This window comes from Phacochoerus africanus, chromosome 3 (assembly GCF_016906955.1).
Source record: "Phacochoerus africanus isolate WHEZ1 chromosome 3, ROS_Pafr_v1, whole genome shotgun sequence".
NCBI lineage: Eukaryota > Metazoa > Chordata > Mammalia > Artiodactyla > Suidae > Phacochoerus > Phacochoerus africanus.
In genome coordinates, this window is record NC_062546.1 from 30245868 (window position 1) to 30269415 (window position 23548).

Below are 23548 nucleotides of genomic sequence, written 5' to 3' on the forward strand. Positions count from 1 at the left end.
CCAAGCCAGCTCCGATGCCCTTTCCTCCCAGCTCGCTTAAGAAACTGATGTGCACGTTACCTGCTTGCAGTACCTGCTCCTCAAGGCGTATTGCATTTTATAGCAGAAAAAATATAATTTCAGAGTTCCCATCGTGGCTCAGCAGGTTAAGAACCCAACCAGTATCCATGAGGATGTGGGTTTGATCTCCGGCCTCACTCAGTGGATTCAGGATCCGGCATTGCTGTGAGCTGTGGTGTAGGTTGCAGATGTGGCTCGGATCCAGCGTTGCTGTGGCTGTGGTGTAGGCCAGCAGCTGTAGCTCCAATTGGACCCCTAGCCTGGGAACTTCCATATGCTGCAGATGCAGCCCTGAAAGAAAGAAAGAGAGAGAGAGAGAGAGAGAAAGAAAGGAAGAAAAAAAAGAAAGAAAGAAAAAATACAACTTCTATCCAAGAAAACAGATGAATTAGAAAAAGTTGTTCTCTGAGAATAAAGAGATCCGAAATATTTGCAGGTGAATCAAGCCACAGGAAATGGGACATCAGGGTAGGAAATGTGGTTAAGTGTCCTGACCCTGCAGGCTCCTTGTTACCCAGCTGGCACCATGTGTGCTCGCAGTGAACTCTGAACTGCGGGAGGGGGAGGTGGCCCCGCTGTGGCTATCAGTAGTTTGATTCAAACCCGTCTAGGGTCTTTCCCTCCCTGGATGTCTGCCACCTGTGCCCAAAACTGGCTCAGGCCAATTTCTTGGGCTGGCACAGCAGAAACAGGGAAGACCTAACAAGAGTGGTGTGTGCGCCCTACAGGATGGCCGGTAACAGGCAGGGCAGCACGAGCGAGGGGGAGAGTGACAACTTCACGTTCAGCTTCAAGATGTTCACCAGCTGGGACTACCTGATCGGGAATTCAGAGACGGCCGACAACAAATACGCCTCCATCACCACCAGCTTCAAGGTAGGCACCGCAGGGGTTCCCACTGTGGCGCAGTGGGTTAAGAATCCGACTACAGTGGCTCGGGTCACTGTGGAGGCACAGGTTTGATCTCCGGTCTGGCTCAGTGGGTTAAGGATCCAGTGTCACTGCAGCTGTGGCATAGGTAGCAGCTGGGGCTCGGATTCAGTCCCTGGCCCTGGGAACTCCCAGTTTTACTTTTTAAAGGAACCTCCATACCGTTTTCCGGGGTGGCTTCACCACCTTGCATCCCACCAACAGTGTAGGAAGGTTCCCTTTTATCCCCACCCTCCCCAGCATTTATTATTTGTAGACTTTTTAATGATGGCCACACTGACTGGTGTGAGGTGATACTTTGTGTTTTTGATTTGCATTTCTCCGATGCATAGCAATATGGAGCATCTTTCCATGTGCCTATTGGCCACCTGTTTGTCTTCTTAAAAACCATTCATCGTTCTTGACAGTCCGATACTTCTCCTGTCTGGGAGGAGAAGTGTGCTGCAGGGATCATCCCCCCACCCAATATCAATCATCCTGCAGAAGGCAGGTTCACCCCTCAGGGACAGGGCTCGGGCTCAGGCTCAGCAACTCATTACATGGGTTTCATGAGCCCCAGAGTCCTGCTGGCTTGGCAGGGGCCAGGGAGCTGGCTCCGCTCTCCTCTCCTTGTCCCTCTCAGCAGTGGGGAGCCTCTGGCAGAGCATCCAAAGGCAGGGTAGGGGTCGATGGGCTTTTGGCCTTTCCTCCAGGACTACTAAAGAGGAATAAGGTCACTTTGAATATCTAGAAAGGAGACGGCTTCACCTCTGAGTGTGTTAAAAACCAAGATAATGCAGTTATATAACAGTGTGCACTAATGTATGTTAACTGCCTGATGAGTCAGTTGAAACCCAGCTGAACACAATAACTGTTAATTTAATGAAAAAAATCTCATTCCAGGTACTTTGGTGTCTGGAAGACCTCTTTTTCCATCCTGGCTTTACCATACACTAATTATACTTTTTTTTGCAGTGAGGGGGACATGTGGAAGTTCCCAGGCCAGTGATGGAACCCATTCCACAGTTGCCACCTGTGGCACAGCTGCAACATTGCCAAATCTTTCATCTGCTGCATACTGTTTATACTTTCTATGAGAAAGTTATTAATGCAGGGTACAAGGTTAATAATAAAAAGTCTATTGTATTTTTATATACTAGCAGCAAACAACTAGAAACGAATTTTAATTCCATTCACAATAAAATGACACAAATTACCAAAAAAAATCCGAGGAATAGATTTAACAACAACAAAGCATTAAGACTGCTGAGCCAAAAAGTACAAAACATTGTGGAAATAAATTAAGAAACTCTTAATAAGTGGATTTATGCCCACTGTAAATACCCATGGAATAGCCCATTGTCTATTCTTATAAATAAGATTTTATTGAAACAAAGTCATTTCCATTTATTTATATATTGTCTGTAGTTGCTTTCACACTGCAGGGGGACATAGCTGAGTAGTTATGGGAGAGACCACATGGCCTGCGAAGCCAAAAAATTTACTATCTGGCTTTTTATAAAAGAAAGGTTGGCCAGAACTATTTTAGAGAAAAAGACAGCCCCTGGATTAGAAGACTTGATTACGTTTAAGATTCAGTTTTAGTCTATTTGGGGAGTTCCCATGATGGCTCAGCGAGTTATGAACCCAATTAGTATCTATGAGGATGCCGGTTCAATCCCTGGCCCTGCTCAGTGGGTTAAGGATCTGGCATTGCCAAAAGATGTGGCAGAGGTTACAGATGTGGCTCAGAGCCACCACTGCTGTGGCTATAGGCCTGAAGCTGCAGCTCTGATTTGACTCCTAGCCTGGAAACTTCCATAGGCTAAGAAAAACAACTTCTTAGTCTATTTGATATGTAGAATTTAAACAATTCTAATCAGTTACTAAAATTTTTCTAAGCATTGGTATCTGTAACGTGGATGACGACAGTAACTACTCTACTGGTTTGTGGTTGAGATGAAGAAGGATAATGCAGGGCAAGGGTTTAGCACCACATCTGGCATACAGTAAGTATTCAGTAAATCTAAGCTTTTGTCATTACACATACCAAAATAGCAGTAACAACAAAAAATACATATTTTTTAAGAATCTTTTCTTCTTCCAGTTTTTTTTTTTTCTTGGCTATGCCCATCGCATAAGGAGGGAACGGACCAGGGACCAAACCCATGGCACAGCAGTGGCCACACTGCATCCTTAACCTACTGAGTCACCAGGGAACTCCTTTTTTTCTCTTCCGTTTGACTGAGATATAATTGCTATACAGTAGTGTATAAGCTGAGGTGTACAGTATAATGCTTTGACTTAACATCATGAGATGATTATGACAATAAGTTTATTGAGCATCATCATCTCCTATGGCTACAAAGTTAAAGAAATAGAAAAAAATATTTTTTTCCCTTGAGAACTCAGGCTTTACTCTCTTAACAACTTTCATATGTAACATACAAAGGATTAATTATATTTATCACATTGTACATTACATCCTTAGGACTTATTTATCTTATAACTAGAAGTTTGTATCTTTTATCCGCCTTCATCCAATTTCCCTGCTGCCCACCTCCCTGCCTCTAGTGACCACAAATCTAATCTCTTTTTTTTTCTCTAAGTTTGTTTATTTTTTTAAGTATAACTGACCCACTATACTATGTTAGTTCCTGTTGTACAACATAGTGACTCTACATTTCTATACAATTCAAAATGATTACCATGATACATCTAGTTCTGTCACCATACAAAGATATTAAAGAGTCTTTTTTTTTTTTTTTTTGTCTATGGGAGCTGCACCCACAGCATGGGGAGGTTCCCAGGCTAGGGGTCTAATCAGAGCTGTTGCCACCAGCCTCTGCCACAGCCACAGCAACACCAGGTCCAAGCTGCATCTGCAACCTACACCACAGCCCAAGGCAACGCCAGCTCCTTAACCCACTGATGGAGGCCAGGGATCGAACTTGCAACCTCATGGTTCCTAGTCAGATTCGTTTCCGCTGCGCCACAACGGGAACTCCCAGAGTCGTTGACTATATTCCCCACTCTGTCCATTTCACGCCTATGACTCATTTATTTTACAACTGGAAGTTTGTGCCTCTTAATCATCCTCCCCATTCAAAATATATTTTCTTAAAGAAAATAGCTAATTCTCCATAGAGCAACCATGCTCTCTATACCACCCCCTTTGAATCATTGCATTTATGGAAATATCGAAAATACAGGCTCGGGAACCCGATGACAATGATTCCTGCTGGTTTCTGGCCCATCATTATTCACATCCCGTTTTCACACATCAAGGAATCAATAGTGGATGAACAAGAGAGTAACAAAGAAGAAAATGTCCATCTGACAAGATTTCTCCGTGTCCTGGCCAACTTTCTCATCATCTGCTGTTTGTGTGGAAGTGGGTACCTCATTTACTTTGTGGTGAAGCGATCCCAGGAGTTCTCCAAGATGCAGAATGTTAGCTGGTATGAAAGGAATGAGGTAAGGAGGGCTTCTCTGCCGAAGTGAATACTGCAAGCAGGTGCTGAAATTGCCTATGCATGCAGCTGAAGTATTGAATTCTAGAATATAGGACTTATTTTGAAAAAGGAAATCATCTCTCTTTCAAGCCAGGCAGTATGAACATCTTGAACAGTCACCTATTGTTAAGATTTTATAGCTAAATAAACTGGATTTAATTAACATGTCAATCAACTGGAGGCCAATTATTAAAAAGATGTTCCTTTTCTCAGAGCTCAGCAGTGCCACGTATCATAAATCGACTGTCTAGTAACGCATGGGTGTGATCCTGGGCTCCCGTTTCTATTCCATTGGTCTATTTGTCTAATCCTGCACTAATAACACACTGATAAACTATGGCTTTATTGTACATCTTGAGATATGATAGTGTGAGTTCTCTCATCAAAATCCACAATAAAACACATAAAGGTTTTTATTGTGATTATATTGGATCTATAAACCTCTTTCGGGAATTTAACATCTTTGGTAGTTGGCAAAAATGGCCACAAATCCTTCCCATCCTTGTATACCCACTTTTTCCCATGCAGTTTTCTAGTTCCTCCCATGCAGAGGTGGAATCTATTTCTCCACCCCTTGCCTTAGTCAGTGAAACAGTAGCAACCACGATACAAGCAAATTTGAAAAGGACTTGCGTTTTGGAACTGGCTGTCTTGGGAACCTGAGTCCTCCACCATGGGAACGATTCCAAGCTAGCCTCCTGAATGCTGAGACCCATGGCCCTATAATCACATCACCCTAGGGGATGGCAAATCAACCCCCAGACGTGTGGATGAGCCATCAGCCCTCAGCCGACCACAAACACATGAACGAATCCAGGTGAGACCGGCAAAAGAACCACCTAGCTAAGCCCAGACGAAATACTGACGCAAAGAATCATGAGCTAAATAAATTAAATAATAAGAAAGAATCGGAGTTCCCCTTGTGGCTCAGTGGTAACAAGCCCGACTAGTATCCATGAGGATGAAGGTTCGATCCCTGGCCTCGCAGAGTGGGTTAAGGATCTGGTGTTGCGGTGAGCTGTGGTGTAGGTCGAAGACGCAGCTTGGATCCTATGTTGCTGGGGCTGTGGTGTAGGCCAACAGCTGCAGCTCCAATTGGACCCCTAGCCTGGGAACCTCCATACGCCGTGGCTGCGGCCATAAAAAGCAAGCAAGCAAGCAAGCAAGAATCTATCTCCCCCCATAAGGCAAGAGAGGATGGAAATATGGAAATGACAGAACAAATATAAAACCCAAAGTCAGAATTTCCTGCTGTGGTGCAGTAGGTTAAGAATCTGACTGCAGTGGCTCAGGTCACTGTGGAGACGGCGGTTCCATCCCTGGCCTGGCGCAGTGGGTTAAAGGATCCAGCATGCTCCTGAGATGAGGGCTAACACGGTGACTCTTGCCTAGGGCACTCTCTCCCCTATGTTAACTCACTTCGCAAAGATGGTTTTTATCCATGCTAACAGCCACAATCATGATAGCCACCCATCGCAGAGCAACTCTGACCTGCAGGACATATGCTGACGGCCCAGGGCAGGTTGATGCCCTAGCCAGGGTCACACAGCAAGTTGTGGAGACCCTAGGCCATTTCTGGAGGCAGAGCAAGGGGGAGCCAAGGAGCTGGAGATGCATGGCGCTGGGGGCACAGAGATGGGGACAAGCAAGTGATGGTGATGACAGGAGTAACCCAGCTCTCCTGACTCCTCAGGTAGAAATCGTGATGTCCCTGCTTGGAATGTTTTGTCCCCCTCTGTTTGAAACCATTGCCACCCTGGAGAATTACCACCCACGCATTGGACTGAAGTGGCAGCTGGGACGCATCTTTGCTCTCTTCCTGGGGAACCTCTATACATTTCTCTTGGCCCTGATGGATGATGTCCACCTCAAGGTGAGACCACAGACTCCCCCCCAATGCTAGTGCCCATTAAATTTCCCTTTATAAAATGTAATTTCCTGGAGTTCCCGTGCCGCAGCAGAATCGAATCCAATTAGGAACCATGAGGTGGTGGGTTCGATCCCTGGCCTTGCTCAGTGGGTTAAGGATCTGGCGTCGCCTTGAGCTGTGATGTAGGTCGCAGATGTGACTCAGATCCTGCGTTGTTATGGCTGTGGTGTAGGCTGGCAGCTGTAGCTCTGATTCGACCCCTAGCCTGGGAAGCTCCGTATGCCACGGGTACGGCCCTAAAAAGCAAAACAAACAAACAAACAAATGAATTTCCTGGAGTTCTCTTGTGGTGCAGTGGGTTAAGGATCTGGCATTGTCACTGCAGCAGCTTGAGTCACTGCTGTGGCAAGGGTTCAATCCCTGGCCTGGGAACTTCTACATACCACAGGTTTGGCATATATGTAATTGGCATAAATTTCCTTATGCATAATTTATATTAATTAAAGAAATTTGGGGAAGGTCAGAAAAGTAAAATGAAGAAAAAAAGTCCCCAGATTCCTACGACTTAATTGTTAACATTTTGCTTCAGTTCTTTGCTGTCTTTCCTTAAGGTATCTTTCTTTTTTCACATCATCCGCGTGTCCTTTGGTCCTCTTATTTTATCTGCAGCTTTTCCCATGTTGTTTCTTAGCTGCCATCAATGTTTCTCAGTGGAGTAAGGGTCCATTGAAATGGTAAAAGTCACGGTCGAGTTAACCACTCATCACTGCTCCCCAGATGGTCATGACACACCCACCCAGTCAGGCCCTGGGGATACAGCAGAGAGCAAGACTGCAATCACGCTCTGAAAGACAGACTCGTTCATTGCAGCCTGCTGGGTACTCCACTGGGCGCGAGCCCAGAGCCGCGTGGCAGCGCACAGGAGGGGCAGCAGACCCCACGGTGGGGAATCTTAGCAGACGCTGGAGGAAGCAGGGGGACAAGCTCCTGCAAACAGGGAACTGTGGGTTAGCTGAGCAGCAGAGTGGAGGGGAAGAAGTGAGACAAGAAACTGGGAAAGGGCCAGGCGTTGCTCTCCTTCCCCCCACCCCACCCCACCCCTGCCCCCGCCTCCCTCTACATTAACTTTTTCCTAAGGTTAATGGGCAGCTGCTGGAAGGTTCTAAGCGTGCAAGTGACTGGATCTGGCCCTTGCCTACCCTCCATCTTCATCTCCTGCTTCCCTCCTGCCCTAGTTATCTGTTTCACCTTCCTGAGCCTCCTGTTTCCTCTACGGAGCAAAATTCTCTCTTGCCTCTCTCTCCACCTCCTCCCCGGGTCTGGCTTAGTTGACTAATGCTGCTGAGGTTTGGGCTCAGGTGTCCCTGCCTCCAGCCAGTCTTCTGTGGCCCCCACTGTCTGATGTGGATTTTCTCAGTCCCCAGAGAAAATGTCCCACAAATTTTATCACTCTGTTCTGTAATTGTCTATCTGTTCGTCTCTGTCACTTGCTAGACTGTGAACTTTCTGAGAAAAGCCCCATTCACTCCTGTGTCACTCCTGTTCACTCTTACCTCCCCACTTCCTTATGTGCCCAGAATAGACCCTGAATAAATTACTCTCAAGAAAAATGAATAACTGGATGGACGGATGGATGGATGGATGGATGGACAGACGGCTGGACAAATGGATGAATGGACAGGTGCATAATAACTCAGAGAAGAAAACTTCATGGAAAAGACCCAAGAACTTCTGCCAGTTGTCCCCCTCTCCTCTATCAGTTGAAAGGCTGGGAAGGGCATTTCTGGTGAGACCCTCCTGAGGGGCAGGGCAGAGGCTAGGTGGCAGGGCTGTGGCATGTGTTGGCTTTAGTTGGTGTTCCTGTGGAAACTGTGGGACCCTCGCTGGCTCCTCCCAACCCCAGCTTCCATCTTCCGTTCTAGCTTTCCAATGAAGAGACAATAAAGAACATCACCCACTGGACTCTGTTTCACTACTACAACTCCTCGGGTTGGAACGAGAGTGTCCCCCGGCCACCTCTGCACCCGGCGGATGTGCCCCGGGGTTCTTGCTGGGAGACAGCTGTGGGCATTGTGAGTAATTCTGCTCTCCCAACAAGGGGATCCCTGTTCTCAGTTCTTTGTTATTCCTTCCTGAATATTTCCATTTTTAAGTCACCAAAATGAGAAGCCAGCCTTTCTTAGGAAAGTTCCACCGTTTCACGTGACCATTTTTCTTCAGTGTCCCACATATTTCGGTGAATACTCCCTATGGTGGGGGTTCCCACCATGGCTCAGCATAACAAATCCGACTAGTACCCATGAGGATGCAGATTGGATCGCTGGCCTTGCTCAACGGGTTAAGGATCCAGCATGGCCATGAGCTGTGGTATAGATGACAGACGAGGCTCAGATCCCACGCTGCCGGGACATAGGCCGGCGGCTGCAGCTCCAATTCAGCCCCTAGCCTGGGAACTTCCAGATGCTGCAGTTGCACCCCCTAAGAAGACATAATAAATAAATAGTAAATAAATAAATAAATATTCCCCTAAGAAGACATAATAAATAAATAGTAAATAAATAAATAAATATTCCCTAATACTGCTTGGGTTTATTTAGAGTTTCACTGCAGATTTCACTACCTGGAAATTATAAATACAGGATCCTAAAAATTGGATCGAGGATTTTGTGTGTATAGGCATCCGTGTGTTTTTCTGTGAAGAGAATTAAAGGTTTTCATCCGAACATCAAAAATTCACAGCTACCATTGCCAAATTCACAACGATCCTTATCCGCTTTCACCACTGTTCCCATAGTCTGCATAGTGCGGATTTCAAAGGCTAATGTTCTTTGCCTTCCTGGGCAGAAATCTGAAGTATTCACAGGTACCACAGGGATCAGCCGCCTTCTCTTCCTCCACTCCGTCCCTTTGCCTGAGGTTTCATTCTTTCTTTTCTTTTCTTTTTAATTTTGTGGCCACATATAGAATCCAGGCCAGGGATTGAATCGGAGCCCGGGGGGGGGGGGGCAATGCCAGATCCTTTAACCCACGGGCACTGGGCTGGAGATCGAACATAACGCCACTGCAGCAACACAAGCCGCTGCAGTCAAATTCTTAACCCACTGTGCCACAGTGGGAACTCCTGCATGGAGTTTCTATTCATCTGCCACCGCACTGCGATGCAGAATTTATTACCTCTTCACCGGTCCCCTGAAGACTCCACTTCCATAGAGCATGAGACACAGTGTTTTGAACGGAGGATGGTAAAGTCCGGTGGAGAAAAGGATGGTATCACACACTCCACCAAACGCTGCCTACAAGTCCACCAGCAGGTATTTTCCTGCTGCAGGATCTCCTTCCCACGGGGTCCTGGGGGCTTTCTCTCCCCACTTCTTTCGTGGAGAGCTCAGACTGTTTCTTATCTCCTCCAGTCCAGATTCCCCCATTCTCTTCAGGGTTTTAAGGGTTAGGTGGTTTTTTTTGGAGGGGGTAATTTTCTTTATTTTTTGGCCTCACCCAGAGCATGTGGAAGTTCACAGGCCAGAGATCAAACCCACACCACTGCAGTGACAACACCGGATCCCTAACCAGCTGAGCCACCAGGGAACTCCCCCCATCCTCTTCAAACCCTCTTCATCTTTAACATGCAAAGCAACTCACATTTCTAAACCCATCACAGTGTGGAACAGAGAAAGTCCATAAAACCCTCCCTCTTTGGAAGATAGAAGAGAGCTCCTTACCTACATGATTCCTTTGGAATATTCTGCTATAGAACTTCTCTCTTCCTGCTTCACATCCTTAGAAGGCATTTCCCTTGCCCTCCTCCCTGAATGCCTATCACTGTTTGGGCATTGTTTCTTTCTGAGCTTGTTGATAATGACGGGTTTGAAGCATTATATCCTGCTCACCTGTATCCACCACCACGTCCACCCCAAGTCCCAGAGCATTATCTTGCACAGAAGCAGAGACCTGATACCAGTTGGTTTGTCTTTTACTTAAGAGCATTATTCTGAATTCTTTTTTTTCATTGCAGTATTATTTTTTTCATATATATATAGTATTTTTTCATATATATGCATAGTCTTTTGCCTTTTTTTAGGGCTGCACCTGCGGCATATGGAGGTTCCCAGGCTAGGGGTCGAATCAGAGCTGTAGCTGCCGGCCTATGCCAGAACCACAGCAACGCAGGATCTGAGCCACGTCTGCAACCTATACCACAGCTCATGGCAACGCCAGATCCTTAACCCACTGAGCAAGGTCAGGAATCAAATCTGCGTCCTCATGGATACTAGTCGGGTTTGTTAACCACTGAGCCACGATGGGAACTCCTTATTTTTGTCATATTTTAAAGTTTTATTGAAGTATCGTCGATTCACAATGTCGTGATGATTTCTGCTGTACAACAAAATGATTCAGTTATACATGGACACACATCCATTCTTTTTCAGGTTTTTTTTTTTTTCCCATGTAGGCTATCACAGAGCATTGGGTAGAGTGCCCTGTGCTGTATGGCAGGTCCCCTTGACCAGTCACTCCCTATGCCACAGTGTGCATATGCCACTCCCAAACCCCCAGTCCATCCCTCCTCAGTCTGATTTCTTATTGAGGAATAACCCTGAAAACGCATCAGCCATTCATCCAGCAAACATTTATTCATCATCGTAGAGGATACGAAAAATAGAGCAGACCCCGTGCCTCCTAAGAATTCAAGTTTAGATGTCTTAAAGGTTATGATGATGTTTGATAGGCTTTTCAATGTTCCCCCCAAATTAATAAATTATATATACACTACAAAGCAGAGAAAACTGTGTCCCTTTGTCTTTGGCTCTTCTTCTGTGTGCCTCTGTGGGAAAAAAAAAAAAAAAACTACGTTATTTTCTCTACCAACCAAAAAAAAAAAAAATCCAATTATCAAGGAGTAAAGAAAGCCAGCTGATGTCCCAGAGGACAGTGGTCAGATTCAGTCTTAGCTGGGGCAGCTGGCACTGAGAGCAGGTGGGGGAGCAGGAAGGGAGGCTTCAGAACCTCTATCTGTGTGGTAGTGCTTCTAACTTCCAAATCCTGAGTGCCACTACCTGCCAGGCAATTTGCATCCATAATCACTAAGCTTCCCAATAAACCTGCAAGTCATAATCTCAGCTTCATGAGGTTCAGAGACTACACCAGAGCAACACAATTCGTAACTTGCAGAGCTGGGACCTAGAGTAAGCATTTTTCAAAGCCTGGGGTCTTTTATCTGCCCCGACATTCTGCCATCACCCATCAGAGGGTCAGAGAGAAGGGTGGGGGAGAGCTGGCGTGGCAGCTGTCAGCCGAGAGCAGTGGGCACGGTCGAGCCCTGACCACCCCATGTCTCTGTGTTCCTCTTTGCAGGAGTTCATGAGGCTGACGGTGTCCGACATGCTGGTGACATACATCACCATCCTGCTGGGGGACTTCCTGCGGGCTTGTTTCGTCCGGTTCATGAACTACTGCTGGTGCTGGGACCTGGAGGCGGGATTTGTAGGTCACTGTTTCAGGGACCTTCTGCAGAAAGGCATTGCACCCATCCTCGCTGATACAGCAGGATGCCTCCTGTGCATTTCTGTAGATGCTTAATGTCAGTCTCTATCCTGTGACGTAGCAAAGTATTTAATTTGTATTTCCTTTAAGTGTCCCATTTGCTATCTATGTTTTTCCCAATGTAATTAACAACGTGACCTTCTTCTCTGGGAAATGGAGGCATTTGACCTTGGGAAAGGTGAGCGGATGATAGGTAGAGAAATGCCAAACAAGTACCAGCTCTCGTTAGGGAAGGAAAAAAAACACCCTTCTTTGAAGTCCACACTGTGCAAGCTACAGAGAAATGAGAGCTCTTAACTTTCAAGACTCCAGTGAAGTCCTGGAGTGGGAGAGGGGAGGTATGGACGTGACCATTTCAGGAAGTCCTGGAACGCACCAGGAACCTGATACCCATTGGCCCATCTTCTGGATTCTGCTTTGAAAAACTCTTTGACTCTTATTCCCTCCACCAAGGAAATTCCTCTTGCCCATCTGCCTAATAAAGTGCTCATTTTAGGGGGTGTTCCCGTTGTGGCTCAGTGGAAACAAATCTGACTGGACGAGGACACAGGTTTGATCCCTGACCTCGCACAGTGGTGTAGGATTTGGCGTTGCCATGTGGTGTGGTGTAGGTCACAGATGCGGCTTGGATCCCAAGTTGCTGTGGCTGTGGCGTAGGCCGGCAGCTACAGTTCTGATTCCACCCCACTGGGAACCTCCATATGCTTCGGGTGCGGCCCTAAAAAGACAAAAGAAAATAAAGTGCCCATTTTATTTTATTTTATTTTTAAAGTGCGCATTTTATTTATTTATTTTTTTAATCATTTGCTATTCTTTAATGAGTCTTCTTCTTAAAAATCAACCAGTGAAATGGAACAACCAACCTCTCCACCAGTCTTTCGGACAACAGGCACCAGGGATTTTTTTTTTTTTTAATGGGAAACCATTGATATGCCCGCTGTCACTAATTTCGTATGAAACCATGTCCATACCTAACGTCTCTCCTCCTTTCCCTCACCCCCGCCACACCTCGGTGATAACGCTTATGCATGAGTCCATCCATCTGTCTGTCCACCTCTTTCGCCATCCACACAGAGGTCACGGAGCACCTGTGCAGACTGACACTTTGCCTTTCCAGGAGCAACGGTGCTCTCTGTTCCTGGTGGTAAGGTGCCCATTTTAAATGGGTGTCATTTCCTCTCCTTGGTGGCCATGTATCATCTGGCAGAATCTCTGGCCTCATCTGCCCTGTGCGTGTCTCTTTCAAGTCACGTCATTCGCCCGCCCAGTCGTCGCTGGTGTTGGGGTGGGGCCCTACCCCTTACCTGAGCTCCGTATCTTTTTTACCTGTGTTGTCATCCCAGCCCTGAGCACCTAGACCAAACAAGGGTTCCACTACAGGTTTCTGTCTTATTTTTTTCTTTTAGGCACCAACCAAAATGTCACACAAATTTTGTTTTTAAAGTTTTCCTTTCCTTTGACTGATTTAAGTATTTGCATTTTGTTATTTATTAAATTTCCTCCTGGTCCTTATTTTAAGGTATGTTTCTTTCTTTCTCCCTTTCTTTTTTTTTTTTGCTTTTTGCTTTTTAGGGCTGCACTTGTGGCATATGGAAGTTCCCAGGCTAGGGGTCAAAGCAGAGCTACAGCTGCCAGCCTACACCACAGCTACAGCAACTCAGGATCTGAGCCGTGTCTGCAACCTATAGCACAGCTCTTGGCAATGCCAGATCCCTAGCCACCTGAGCGAGGCCAGGGATTGAATCCACGTGCTCATGGATCCTAGTTGGGTTCATTAACCTCTGAGCCACAAAGGGAACTCCTCAAGGTACATTTCTGATTAGGGCACTGATAAAATGTTCTCTTAGGGGCCAGGGTCCTCCCGAGAGCACACTGTCAGCCTTCAGACCCTAAAAGGTGAAATTTCTCACTTTTTTTTTTTTTTTGCTTTTTAGGGCCACACCCGCGACATATGGAGTTTCCTAGGCTAGGGGTCGAATCAGAGCTACAGCTGCCAGTCTACACCACAGCCACAGCAATGCAGGATCTGAGCCGTGTCTGCGACCTACACCACAGCTCACGGCAATGCCAGATCCTTAACCCACTGAGCGAGGGCAGGGATCAAACCTCCAACCTCGTGGTACTTAGTCAGATTCATTTCCGCTGCACCATGACAGGAACTCCATATTTCTCACTTTTTTAACTGAAGAAAACTTTGAAAAGAGTTTCAAGTTTGAGAACTTCAAAACTTCTTTGAAAGTTGAAAACATAGTAAAGAACTAGAACCCTGAATCCGAGGTTCCTCTCTGGTCACCAGCTAGGCTCTCTGCCATGGAGCAGCTTGGCCAGTTGGCTGGGAGTGGGGTCTGGCTGACACCTTCTAACACACTTTCTCTCTCTCTCTCTCTTCCTCTAGCCCTCATATGCTGAGTTTGATATTAGTGGCAATGTGCTTGGTTTGATCTTCAACCAAGGAATGATCTGGTGAGTTATCCATCTTTTCTGGGGATCAGCTCATTTGGGGAGTTCAAAAGCTGGGATCCCAGGCTTTGCCTCTCAACCAGCTGGGAAGAGGCTGGCTAGATCCTCTGGCCTCCCTGAGTGTCCTTCTTTCACATGAGAATAGAAGCCAGGACCAGATGAGAACCAGGACCCACCATTTGCTACCATGGACGTAGAAACGGGGGGGGGGGGGAGGGGACAAACAGGAGGAGGAGAGAGGAAGGAAGGAAAAAAGAAAGAAGTCAGGCGGGAAGGAAAGAAGAGAGAGAAAGAGAGAGAGGGAGGAGGGAAGGAAAGCTAGAAGGAGAGAGAGAGAAAAGGGGAAGGCGAGGTGGGAGGGGGGCAGAGATAAATGAACTAAGGAGCTTACCTCTGAGAAGGGAGTTAGAGGAGGCTGCGTGACCTCTGCCAAAGGCTTTCAAGGGCTCATTACAAGTCAACGTCCAATTCTTTTAATTTAAGAGCGTCAGGAGTTCCCATAGTGGCTCAGCGGTTAATGAACCCAACTAATATCCATGAGGATGCGGGTTCAATCCCTGGCCTTACTCAGTAGGTTGAGGATCTGGCATTGCCATGAACTGTGGTGTAGGTTGCAGACACGGCTCAGATCCCGAGTTGCTGTGGCTGTGGTGTAGGCTGGCAGCAACAGCTCCGATTGGACCCCTAGCCTGGGAACCTCCATATGCCGCAGATGCAGCCCTAAAATGGCAAAAAAAAAAAAAAAAAAAAAGACTGTAAGGTCTTCAAATGCTTTTTAAGCAGCAGTGCTCTTTTATGGAGACCATAGAAACAGTCGGGAGGCCATCAGATTTGCTCCACGCCTGGTGGTAGGTGGGACAGGGGTAAAATCCTGGCCAGAACCCAAGCTAGCATCTGAGCCAGTGGCTCCCTGTCCTGAGCAGTGGATTGGTGATAAATGTCTTGGCTCCACGGAGGCCCCTTCCCCTGGGACCTACAGAGAAGGCAGCAAGGCTGGGGGGGCCCCTAGCCCCTCAGTCCCATTTCCTTCCCCCATCCTCCCCCGCCCCTCCCCCTGCCTTGGGGCCAACCAGATGCACGGTCTCCGCCCTTCCAGGATGGGCTCCTTCTATGCCCCAGGACTGGTGGGCATCAACGTGCTGCGCCTGCTGACCTCCATGTACTTCCAGTGCTGGGCAGTGATGAGCAGCAACGTCCCCCACGAACGTGTGTTCAAAGCCTCCCGATCCAACAACTTCTACATGGGCCTCCTGCTGCTGGTGCTCTTCCTCAGCCTCCTACCGGTGGCCTACACCATCATGTCCCTCCCGCCCTCCTTTGACTGCGGACCCTTCAGGTGCACAGTCTCGGGTGCAGGGGAGCAGCTCCTCCCCCGGGGCATCTGCTCAGAGATCTCAGGCTCAGGTCTGGCGTCAGCCTGCGAAAGGCTGGGAGCTTTGGGCAAATCATTAAGGCTGTTCAATAGAGTTTTCTGCAGGATGGAAATATTCTATGGCTATGCTGTCCAAGATGGTAGCCACAGCTACACGAGGCTGTAGAGCCCTTGAAAGGGGGACCAAGAAATTGAATTTCATTTCCTTTTCATTCATTTTAATTTAAACAACTACCTGTAGCTAGCAGCTGCCATATTAGACAGCGCAGCTCAAACCTAATTTTTTTTTTTTCTTTTTACCAAGGCACTTGCAGCATATGGATGTTCCCAGGCTAGGGGTTGAATAGGAGGTGCAGCTGCTGGCCTAGCCACAGCTCACTGCAGCGCCAGATCCAAGCTGCATCTGCGACCAACATCGCAGCTTGAGGCAACACCGGATTCTTAACCCACTGAGCGAGGCCAAGGATCAAACCTGCAGCCTCGCAGACACTAGGTCAGGTTCTCAATCCACTGAGCCACGGTGGGAACTCCTAACCTTTTAATATATGGGTAATCCACAGCCTTGGATTAATTTGCCATAGGAGGAGTGAGAGGGGATGCTCTGAAATGAAATGACCTCACATTTACAAGTGCCATTCAAATGGGAAGCAGCTACGGAGACTCTTGACTGGGTCCCCACGCCCCGTGGAGCACTGAGGGCTCAAGATCTTAGCCAGACTTGTTTCAGAGACCAGACATTAAATAGAAATAAACTGCATGAGGAGGTGAATGGAGAGATCGCGGGCACCTGCTGCTCACTTTCCAAAGGCAAACAAAGCCCTTTCCCTTCTGTCCAAAAAGGGATTCTGTGCTTCATGCTGCCCCTTTGCTCTGCCACCTCCTCACTTAGAAACGCACAATGCACGTTATTTTATTCAAGGCTCTGAGGGCCGTGCAGTAAGATACGTGCACCTCCATCCCTACTGACCACAGACTCTTTCTGCAGGAGGGTGAGGTGCCCACCAGGCACCTGTACAACCCCCAGGGCTGGACCCCCTTAAACTGGGCACCCCTGGCCCTCACCCGCCTGACTCCAGTCCCTGCCCCGCCTACAGGGATCCGCACCCTTTGGGGAATGCCAGCCTGGCATCCTCAGTTTACAACGGATTGACCTTGATAAAGCCCTGTGGTTGGTGCCCACAGCCAGGGCCGAGGGAGCTCGGAGGCGTCGTTAGCAGGAGAGCTCATTGCAGAGTGTGGTGAGGCTGAAAGGGGGTCGAGATGGAAGGAAACGGGGGCTGGATCCAGAGTGGAAGACCATGCTGGGCGCCAGGCTGAGGGACAGCCACATAGCAGAAGTGGCAGAAGCCTCTTTTGGCTTCTTCCTGAGCAAGGTTTGGAGGGCTGGGCTCTGGGTGTAAATGCCAGTGTCCCTTTGCCCAGACCTGTCCCGGGAGGCCAGCGAGTGGGCCTGGCCCTCCCCCCCACCACCCCACCGTTGCTTCCTCTGCTCCCCTGAGAGGCCCTGACACCCAGACAGCAAAAGAAAGGACCCAAGAGTGGAGCTCAAGAGGAACATGGCTGCCACCCCCTTCCTGTCACTCTTCTGAGCAAAATCCGCCAACAGCTGGGACATTCGTCCCTCAGTTTCACAGCTGTCCTCTTGCTTGCTTCAGAGTTCACTCACAGGTCACCTTCTCAGTGAGGCTTTCCCTGGAGATGGTAACTAAAATCTCACACACACACACACACACACACACACACACACACACACGCACACGTCGTATCATTATTTCTGTTTTTTAACTTCACTTTATCAACATCTGGCATGGGAGTTCCCATTATGGTGCAATGGGTTAAGAATCTGACTGCAGTGGTGCAGGTTGCTGTGGAAGCATGGTTTCGATTCCCAGCTTGGCACAGTGGGTTAGGAGATTTGGCATTGCTGCAGCTGAGGTGGAACTCAGGTTCAATCCCTGGCCCGGTAACTTCCATATGCCACAGTGTGGCCATAAGATTTAAAAAAAAAAAAAAAAAAAAGGAGTTCCCATTGTGGCACAGTGGAAACAATCCAACTGGGAGCCATGGGGTTTCGGGTTCGATCCCTGGCCTCACTCAATGGGTTAAGGATCCGGCGTTGCCGTGAGCTGTGGTGTAGGTCGAAGACTCAGCTCGGATCTTGCATTACTGTGGCCTTGGCATAGCCCGGCGGCTATAGCTCCGATTAGACCCCTAGCCTGGGAACCTCCATATGCCGAGGGTGCGGCCCTGAAAAGACAAAAGACAAAAAAAAAAAAAAAATATATATATATATATATATATATATATATATATATATATATCTAGCATGCCATTCATTTTGCTTTTATCTTTGTTGTCAGTCGCCCCCAACAGACCGTAAGTTCCATGCAGGTGTGATTTTTTTTCTTCCTTTCTCCCTGCTTTATACCCAGTGTCCAGGAGAAAACACTTGGTTTCTGGTGTTCACTTTCACAGGGAAGGACTTAGGGTTTGGACCAGATGCAGGTGAGCAGCAGAAACGAATGAGATGGGCCGCGCTGCACAGCGTATAGTTAAAAGGAAGGGTTGGTAAACTACAGCCCGTGGCCCACATCCAGACCCCCACCTGTTTTTTGTAAATAAAGCTTTATTGGTACACAGCCTCACTCATTTGCTTGCATATAATCTGTGGCTGCTTTCTCCCTACAATAGCAGCATTTTTGAGTAGTTCCAACAGAGACCATCTGGCTCACAAAGCTTGAAATCTTTTCCAAGAAAAACTGCCACCGCCCTGATTTAGAGCATAGACTCTAGAGCTGGCTCTGTCATTTGCCAGCTGGGTCATCTTGAGCAAGTTGCTTAGCTCCCTACACTCAGATTCATTGCCTCGGTAATGGAAATAATGGTAGTGCCTACCTTGTAGGTATATCATCTGTAAGGTGCTTAGAGGAGTGAGCTGATCCATAGTGAGGCATATATAAGCGTTTGTTAAGCTTGAGCCCTGCCCCAGTTCAGGGTAGCTGGTACTTAGGACAATGCTGTGATGTGGGAAGCATCATCTACATCAGGGATCAACTAACTTTTTTTTCTTTATACGGCTACACCCACAGCATATGGAAGTTCCCAGGCTAGGGGTCAAATCAGAGCTGCAACTGCCCGCCACAGCCACAGCCATAGCAACACTGGATGGATCTGAGCCACATCTGCGACCGATGCTGCGGCTTGCAGCAAAGCTGGATCCTTAACCCACGGAGCAAGGTCAGGAATCAAACCTGCATCCTCACGGAGACTATGTTGGGTTCTTAACCCACCGAGTCACAATGGGAACTCTTAACTTTTCTTTTACAGACTGATAGTAAATATTTTAGGCTTTGTGAATCAAGGGGTAAAATCAAGAATATTACATAGGTATTTACATAACAAGAAAAAAAACAAATGCTCACAAAGCTTTACTGGAAAAATTCAAAATGTGATAATAATAGAGTATAATGTTTTGTAATGCAGGTCTGCCAATGAGAAGAATGGAACTCTTTTGTGGGGAGGGGGCCATATTTCACATAAAAGAGGCTCAAGGTTCCCGCTCCCTAGCACCAGAGACCACGTGTCCTTCGCTGCCTGGGTCCATTCCTGCACCAGACATGGCGACACATCTACCACCACAGGGGAAATTGTCACAAGGCTTTGCTACTGCTGAGCATTGAACTGCTGTGCAGTAGGGCAAGTCAGGCTATTCAGTTTCTGTTTCTGCTAAAACTGTACAGAGAGGAAAATGATTAAGTCAGGAGAGCAAATGAGGTTGACACTCTTGATTCCATTGTATGCGATAGATTCAAATATTTTCTGCAAAGTACTTACTGAGGAATAAGACAGTGAATAACCAGTCTACACAGACTGAAACTCTCACGGGCTGTGTTAATTTGATCAGCTGTACCTTCTGCTCTACAAATATTTTGACCATCATCAGCATACCACAGCAGATTCCACTTGATTTCAGTTGTAATGAATTCCATTCCATTCAGTCAGACTAAATTGGTGTTTTTTCACTTTCTTTGAGAAAATGTCACCCATTTACGCCTAGATAGAATATTCATAGGAGGTGGTCTTCAGTCACTTCAGACTTGGCATTAACTTCTCAAATAAACAACTGAGCAGGGTCAGTAACATCTATTGACTTCTCAAGAGCCAAGGGAAACCACTTGAAACTATGTGCCTTGTTTTTGTTTTTCGGGTTTTTTGTTTTTTGTTTTTTGTCTTTTTCTAGGGCCGCACCCACGGCATATGGAGGTTCCCAGGCTGGGGGTCAAATCGGAGTTATAGCCGCTGGCCTACACCACAGCCACAGCAACGTGGGATCTGAGCCACATCTGCAACCTACACCACAGCTCAGGGCAATGCCAGATCCTTAACCCACTGAAAAAGGCCAGGGATCGAACCTGCAACCCCATGCTAGGAATCCCTAGTCGGATTCCTTAACCACTGAGCCACGACAGGAACTCCAATATGCCTTGTTTTTGAATAGGACGCTGCTGTCAGTGCCTCAACACTTCAAGCAGCTTCTCTTGCTAGAAACTCTACAAGTCTTAAACAAGTTTATTTTCTCTGAATACATACCTTCAGCTCCTACAGTTTAATTACTTCACTGGTAAATGAGGAGCATGATGTTGGAAACTAGGGGAAAGGGGATCCTTGTTAAATAGAGACAGAAAACTTAGCTGAGCAGGCGTTCCCATTGTGGTTCAGCAGTAACAAACCTGACTAGTATCCATGAGGATTCGGACTTGATTCCTGGCCTCAATCAGTGGATTAGAGATCCAGCGTTGCTGTGAGCTGTGGTGTAGGTCGAAGATCTGGCTTGGATGCCAAGTTGCTGGGGCTGTCGTATAGACCCCTAGCCTGGGATTGGCTCTAAAAAGCAAAAAGAGAGAGAGAGAGAGAAAGGAAGGAAGGAAGGAAGGAGAAAGAAAAGAAAGAAAGAAAAGGAAGGAAGGAAAAAAGAAAGAAAACTGAGCTATGTCCTTAAGTTTATGGAAAGCTGAATTTGTAAATGATAAACCTGGATATTTAGCTGAGTGTATTTCTAAGCAAAATATTGAGCGTGTAGCCTGGTTTCTTCTTGCTGTTTTTACTAAAATGTGAGAAGAAAGAGATAATTGAGGAAAGAACTGATGAGCAAAAAAGGAACCAGGACTTGATGATTTTGGAAACTCTCAGCCTGTCCAGACTGCAAAAGACACTAAAAACAGATTCACTGTCAGGAAAGCCAAGGGGGAGGCTGGACAACCTTTTGCTAGTGTTTCTGAAAGATGAAAAGATCAGAAAGTTCTTTCACACAGAGGATTCTTTTAAGCATGTAACTCGAATCCTCTCAACCATCTCAGCAGAAGCCAGAAACAGAGTGTAATTATCCAGGAAGGGTCTGTGTAGGACCCTCTTGTGTAATGCACTGAATTCCCACAGCACACGTGGAAGACCCATCAGCTATATGAGAATGTTATATGAGCAGAAACAGAGCCTGGCTTGGAAGAGGCAGAGAAGAGACAAAATGAAAGAAAGATGCCAGACTTCAAATATTCTATGGGCTGATAAAACCTCCTCAGCTGAAACACATGCTACCCTTTAAGAAAAAGGAAGGAGGACACCAAAGCCAGAGTCTTGGGCCTGGAGGGCAGAGCTCCACCCACGGAAGCTGGAGCCAAGAGCGCAGAAGACTGGGAGTTCCCGTCATGGCTCAGCAGAAACGAATCTGACTAGCATTCATGAGGACCTAGGTTCAATCCCTGACTTCTCTCAGTGGGTTAAGGATCTGGTGTTGCTGTGGCTGTGGCTGTGGCTGGTGGGTACAGCTCCGATTCGACCCCTAGCCTGGGAACCTCCATATGCCGCAGGTGCAGCCCTGAAAAAGACAAAACAAAACAAAACAAAACAAAACAAAAAAAAAGAGCACAGAAGATTATTCTCAGGCCTTTGAAATCTAACGAAATTTGGTTGATTGGATTTCAAAATTGCTGGGAACTGGTGATTCCTTTCTTCCTTCCATTTCTCTCTTCTGGAATTGGAATATCCAGAACTATTATCCTATGGCTGACCCACCAGTGTATTTGGGAAGTCAAATAACTCGCTTTCTAGTTTCACAGCTCCTCAGATAGAAAGGAACTTTGCCCCCAAACAGATCATAGCTGGAGACTCATCTGCACCCGATTTAGATGATGAGATTTGGAACTTTGAGTTGATGATATTTAGATGAGATTTTTGGACTCTGAACTGATGCTGTAATGGGCTGAGACCTTGGGGCATGCAGCAATGAGGGTGAATGCGTGCAGTTTTGCAGGCAGAATGAGTATGAATCTTTGGAGGCCAAAGAGCAGACTGTGGTGGGCTGAAGAATGGCTCCTAATCCCTGGAGCCTGTGAATGTTACCTTATTTATCAAAACAACCTCTGGGAGTTCCCATTGTAGTTGGCTCAGTGGTAACAAACCTGACTAGCAACCATGACAACACAGGTTCCATCCCTGGCCTTGCTCAGTGGGTTAAGGAACTGGCATTGCTGTGAGCTGTAGTGTAGGCTGGCAGCTGCATGTCTGATTCGACCCCTAGCCTGGAAACTTCCATATGCCGCAGGTGTGGCCCTAAAAAGTCAACAAAACAAAACAAAACAACAACAACAGCAGCAACAACAACCAGCCTTTGCTTATGTGATTAAAGACATTGAGATGGGGAGATTGTCTGACTTAACTAGATGGGCCCTAAATCCTGTGTCCCTAATTTTTGTTTGTTTGTTTGTTTGTTTGTTTTTTGTCTTTTTTTTTTTTTTTTTTTTGCTATTTCTTGGGCTGCTTCCACGGCATATGGAGATTCTCAGGCTAGGGGTCGAATCGGAGCTATAGCCGCCGGCCTACGCCACAGCCACAGCAACATGGGATCCGAGCCGCGTCTGCAACATACACCACAGCTCACGGCAATGCCGGATCCTTAACCCACTGAGCAAGGCCAGGGATCGAACCCACAACCTCATGGTTCTTAGTTGGATTCGTTAACCACTGAGCCACGCCAGGAACTCCCAGTGAAACCATTTCAAACTTTGTGGCCTCCAGAAGTGTAAGAGAATAAATGTGCATTGTTTTAAGCCACCAAGGGAGAAATGTGTTACATCATAAGCACTGAAAATGCATTCATCATCATCTAATACATCATAATTCAGTGACAAAATGATCCACACTCTACTGTGACTTAAAGGAGTAACACTTGACGCCCAGTTTTCTTGTTTTTACATAATGAATTTGCACTGATAATAAAAAATAGTATATTAAATGTTATAATATTGTAATTTGCATGGCACTTGAAATGTCACGTTATAATTTCGTCACTGCAATTTTTTTTTTTTGGCTTTTTAGGACCAAACCCACAACATATGGAGGTTCCCAGGCTAGGGGTCAAATCGGAGCTGTAGCTGCTGGCCTACACCACAGCCACAGCAACGAAGGATCCAAGCTGTGTCTGCCACCTACACCACAGTTCACAGCAACGCCAGATCCTGAACCCACTGAGAGAGTTCAGGGATGGAACCTGTGTCCTCATGGATGCTAGTCAGATTTGTTAACCGCTGAGCCACGACAGGAACTCCCATCACTGCAATTTGTAGTGTGCTGTGTGTGCAGCAGTGCTAAGCACTGAGATGGCCACAGGTGGTCTCTAACACAGCTGCTCAGCTCTGCTATTATAGCACAAAACAACCCCAGATAATATGGAAATAAATGAGCATGGCTGTGTTCCAATAACTTATTTATAGACACTGAAGTTTGAATTTTATACTGCGATTTTTTTTTTTTTTTTTTTAGAGCCTC

General features: G+C 46.8%; 1 protein-coding gene across 1 annotated transcript in view; it reads left to right on the forward strand.

Moving 5' to 3' along the window:
- The window catches only part of TMC2 (transmembrane channel like 2), a 69937-nt gene that overhangs the window by 37377 nt on the left and 9012 nt on the right, over positions 1 to 23548 (forward strand). Inside the window, exons 10-16 of the mRNA XM_047770350.1 lie at positions 789 to 936; positions 4258 to 4446; positions 6178 to 6357; positions 8277 to 8426; positions 11707 to 11835; positions 14291 to 14358; positions 15452 to 15691. Coding sequence (XP_047626306.1) covers positions 789 to 936; positions 4258 to 4446; positions 6178 to 6357; positions 8277 to 8426; positions 11707 to 11835; positions 14291 to 14358; positions 15452 to 15691 — 1104 coding nt within the window. The remainder of the gene's footprint in view (positions 1 to 788; positions 937 to 4257; positions 4447 to 6177; positions 6358 to 8276; positions 8427 to 11706; positions 11836 to 14290; positions 14359 to 15451; positions 15692 to 23548) is intronic.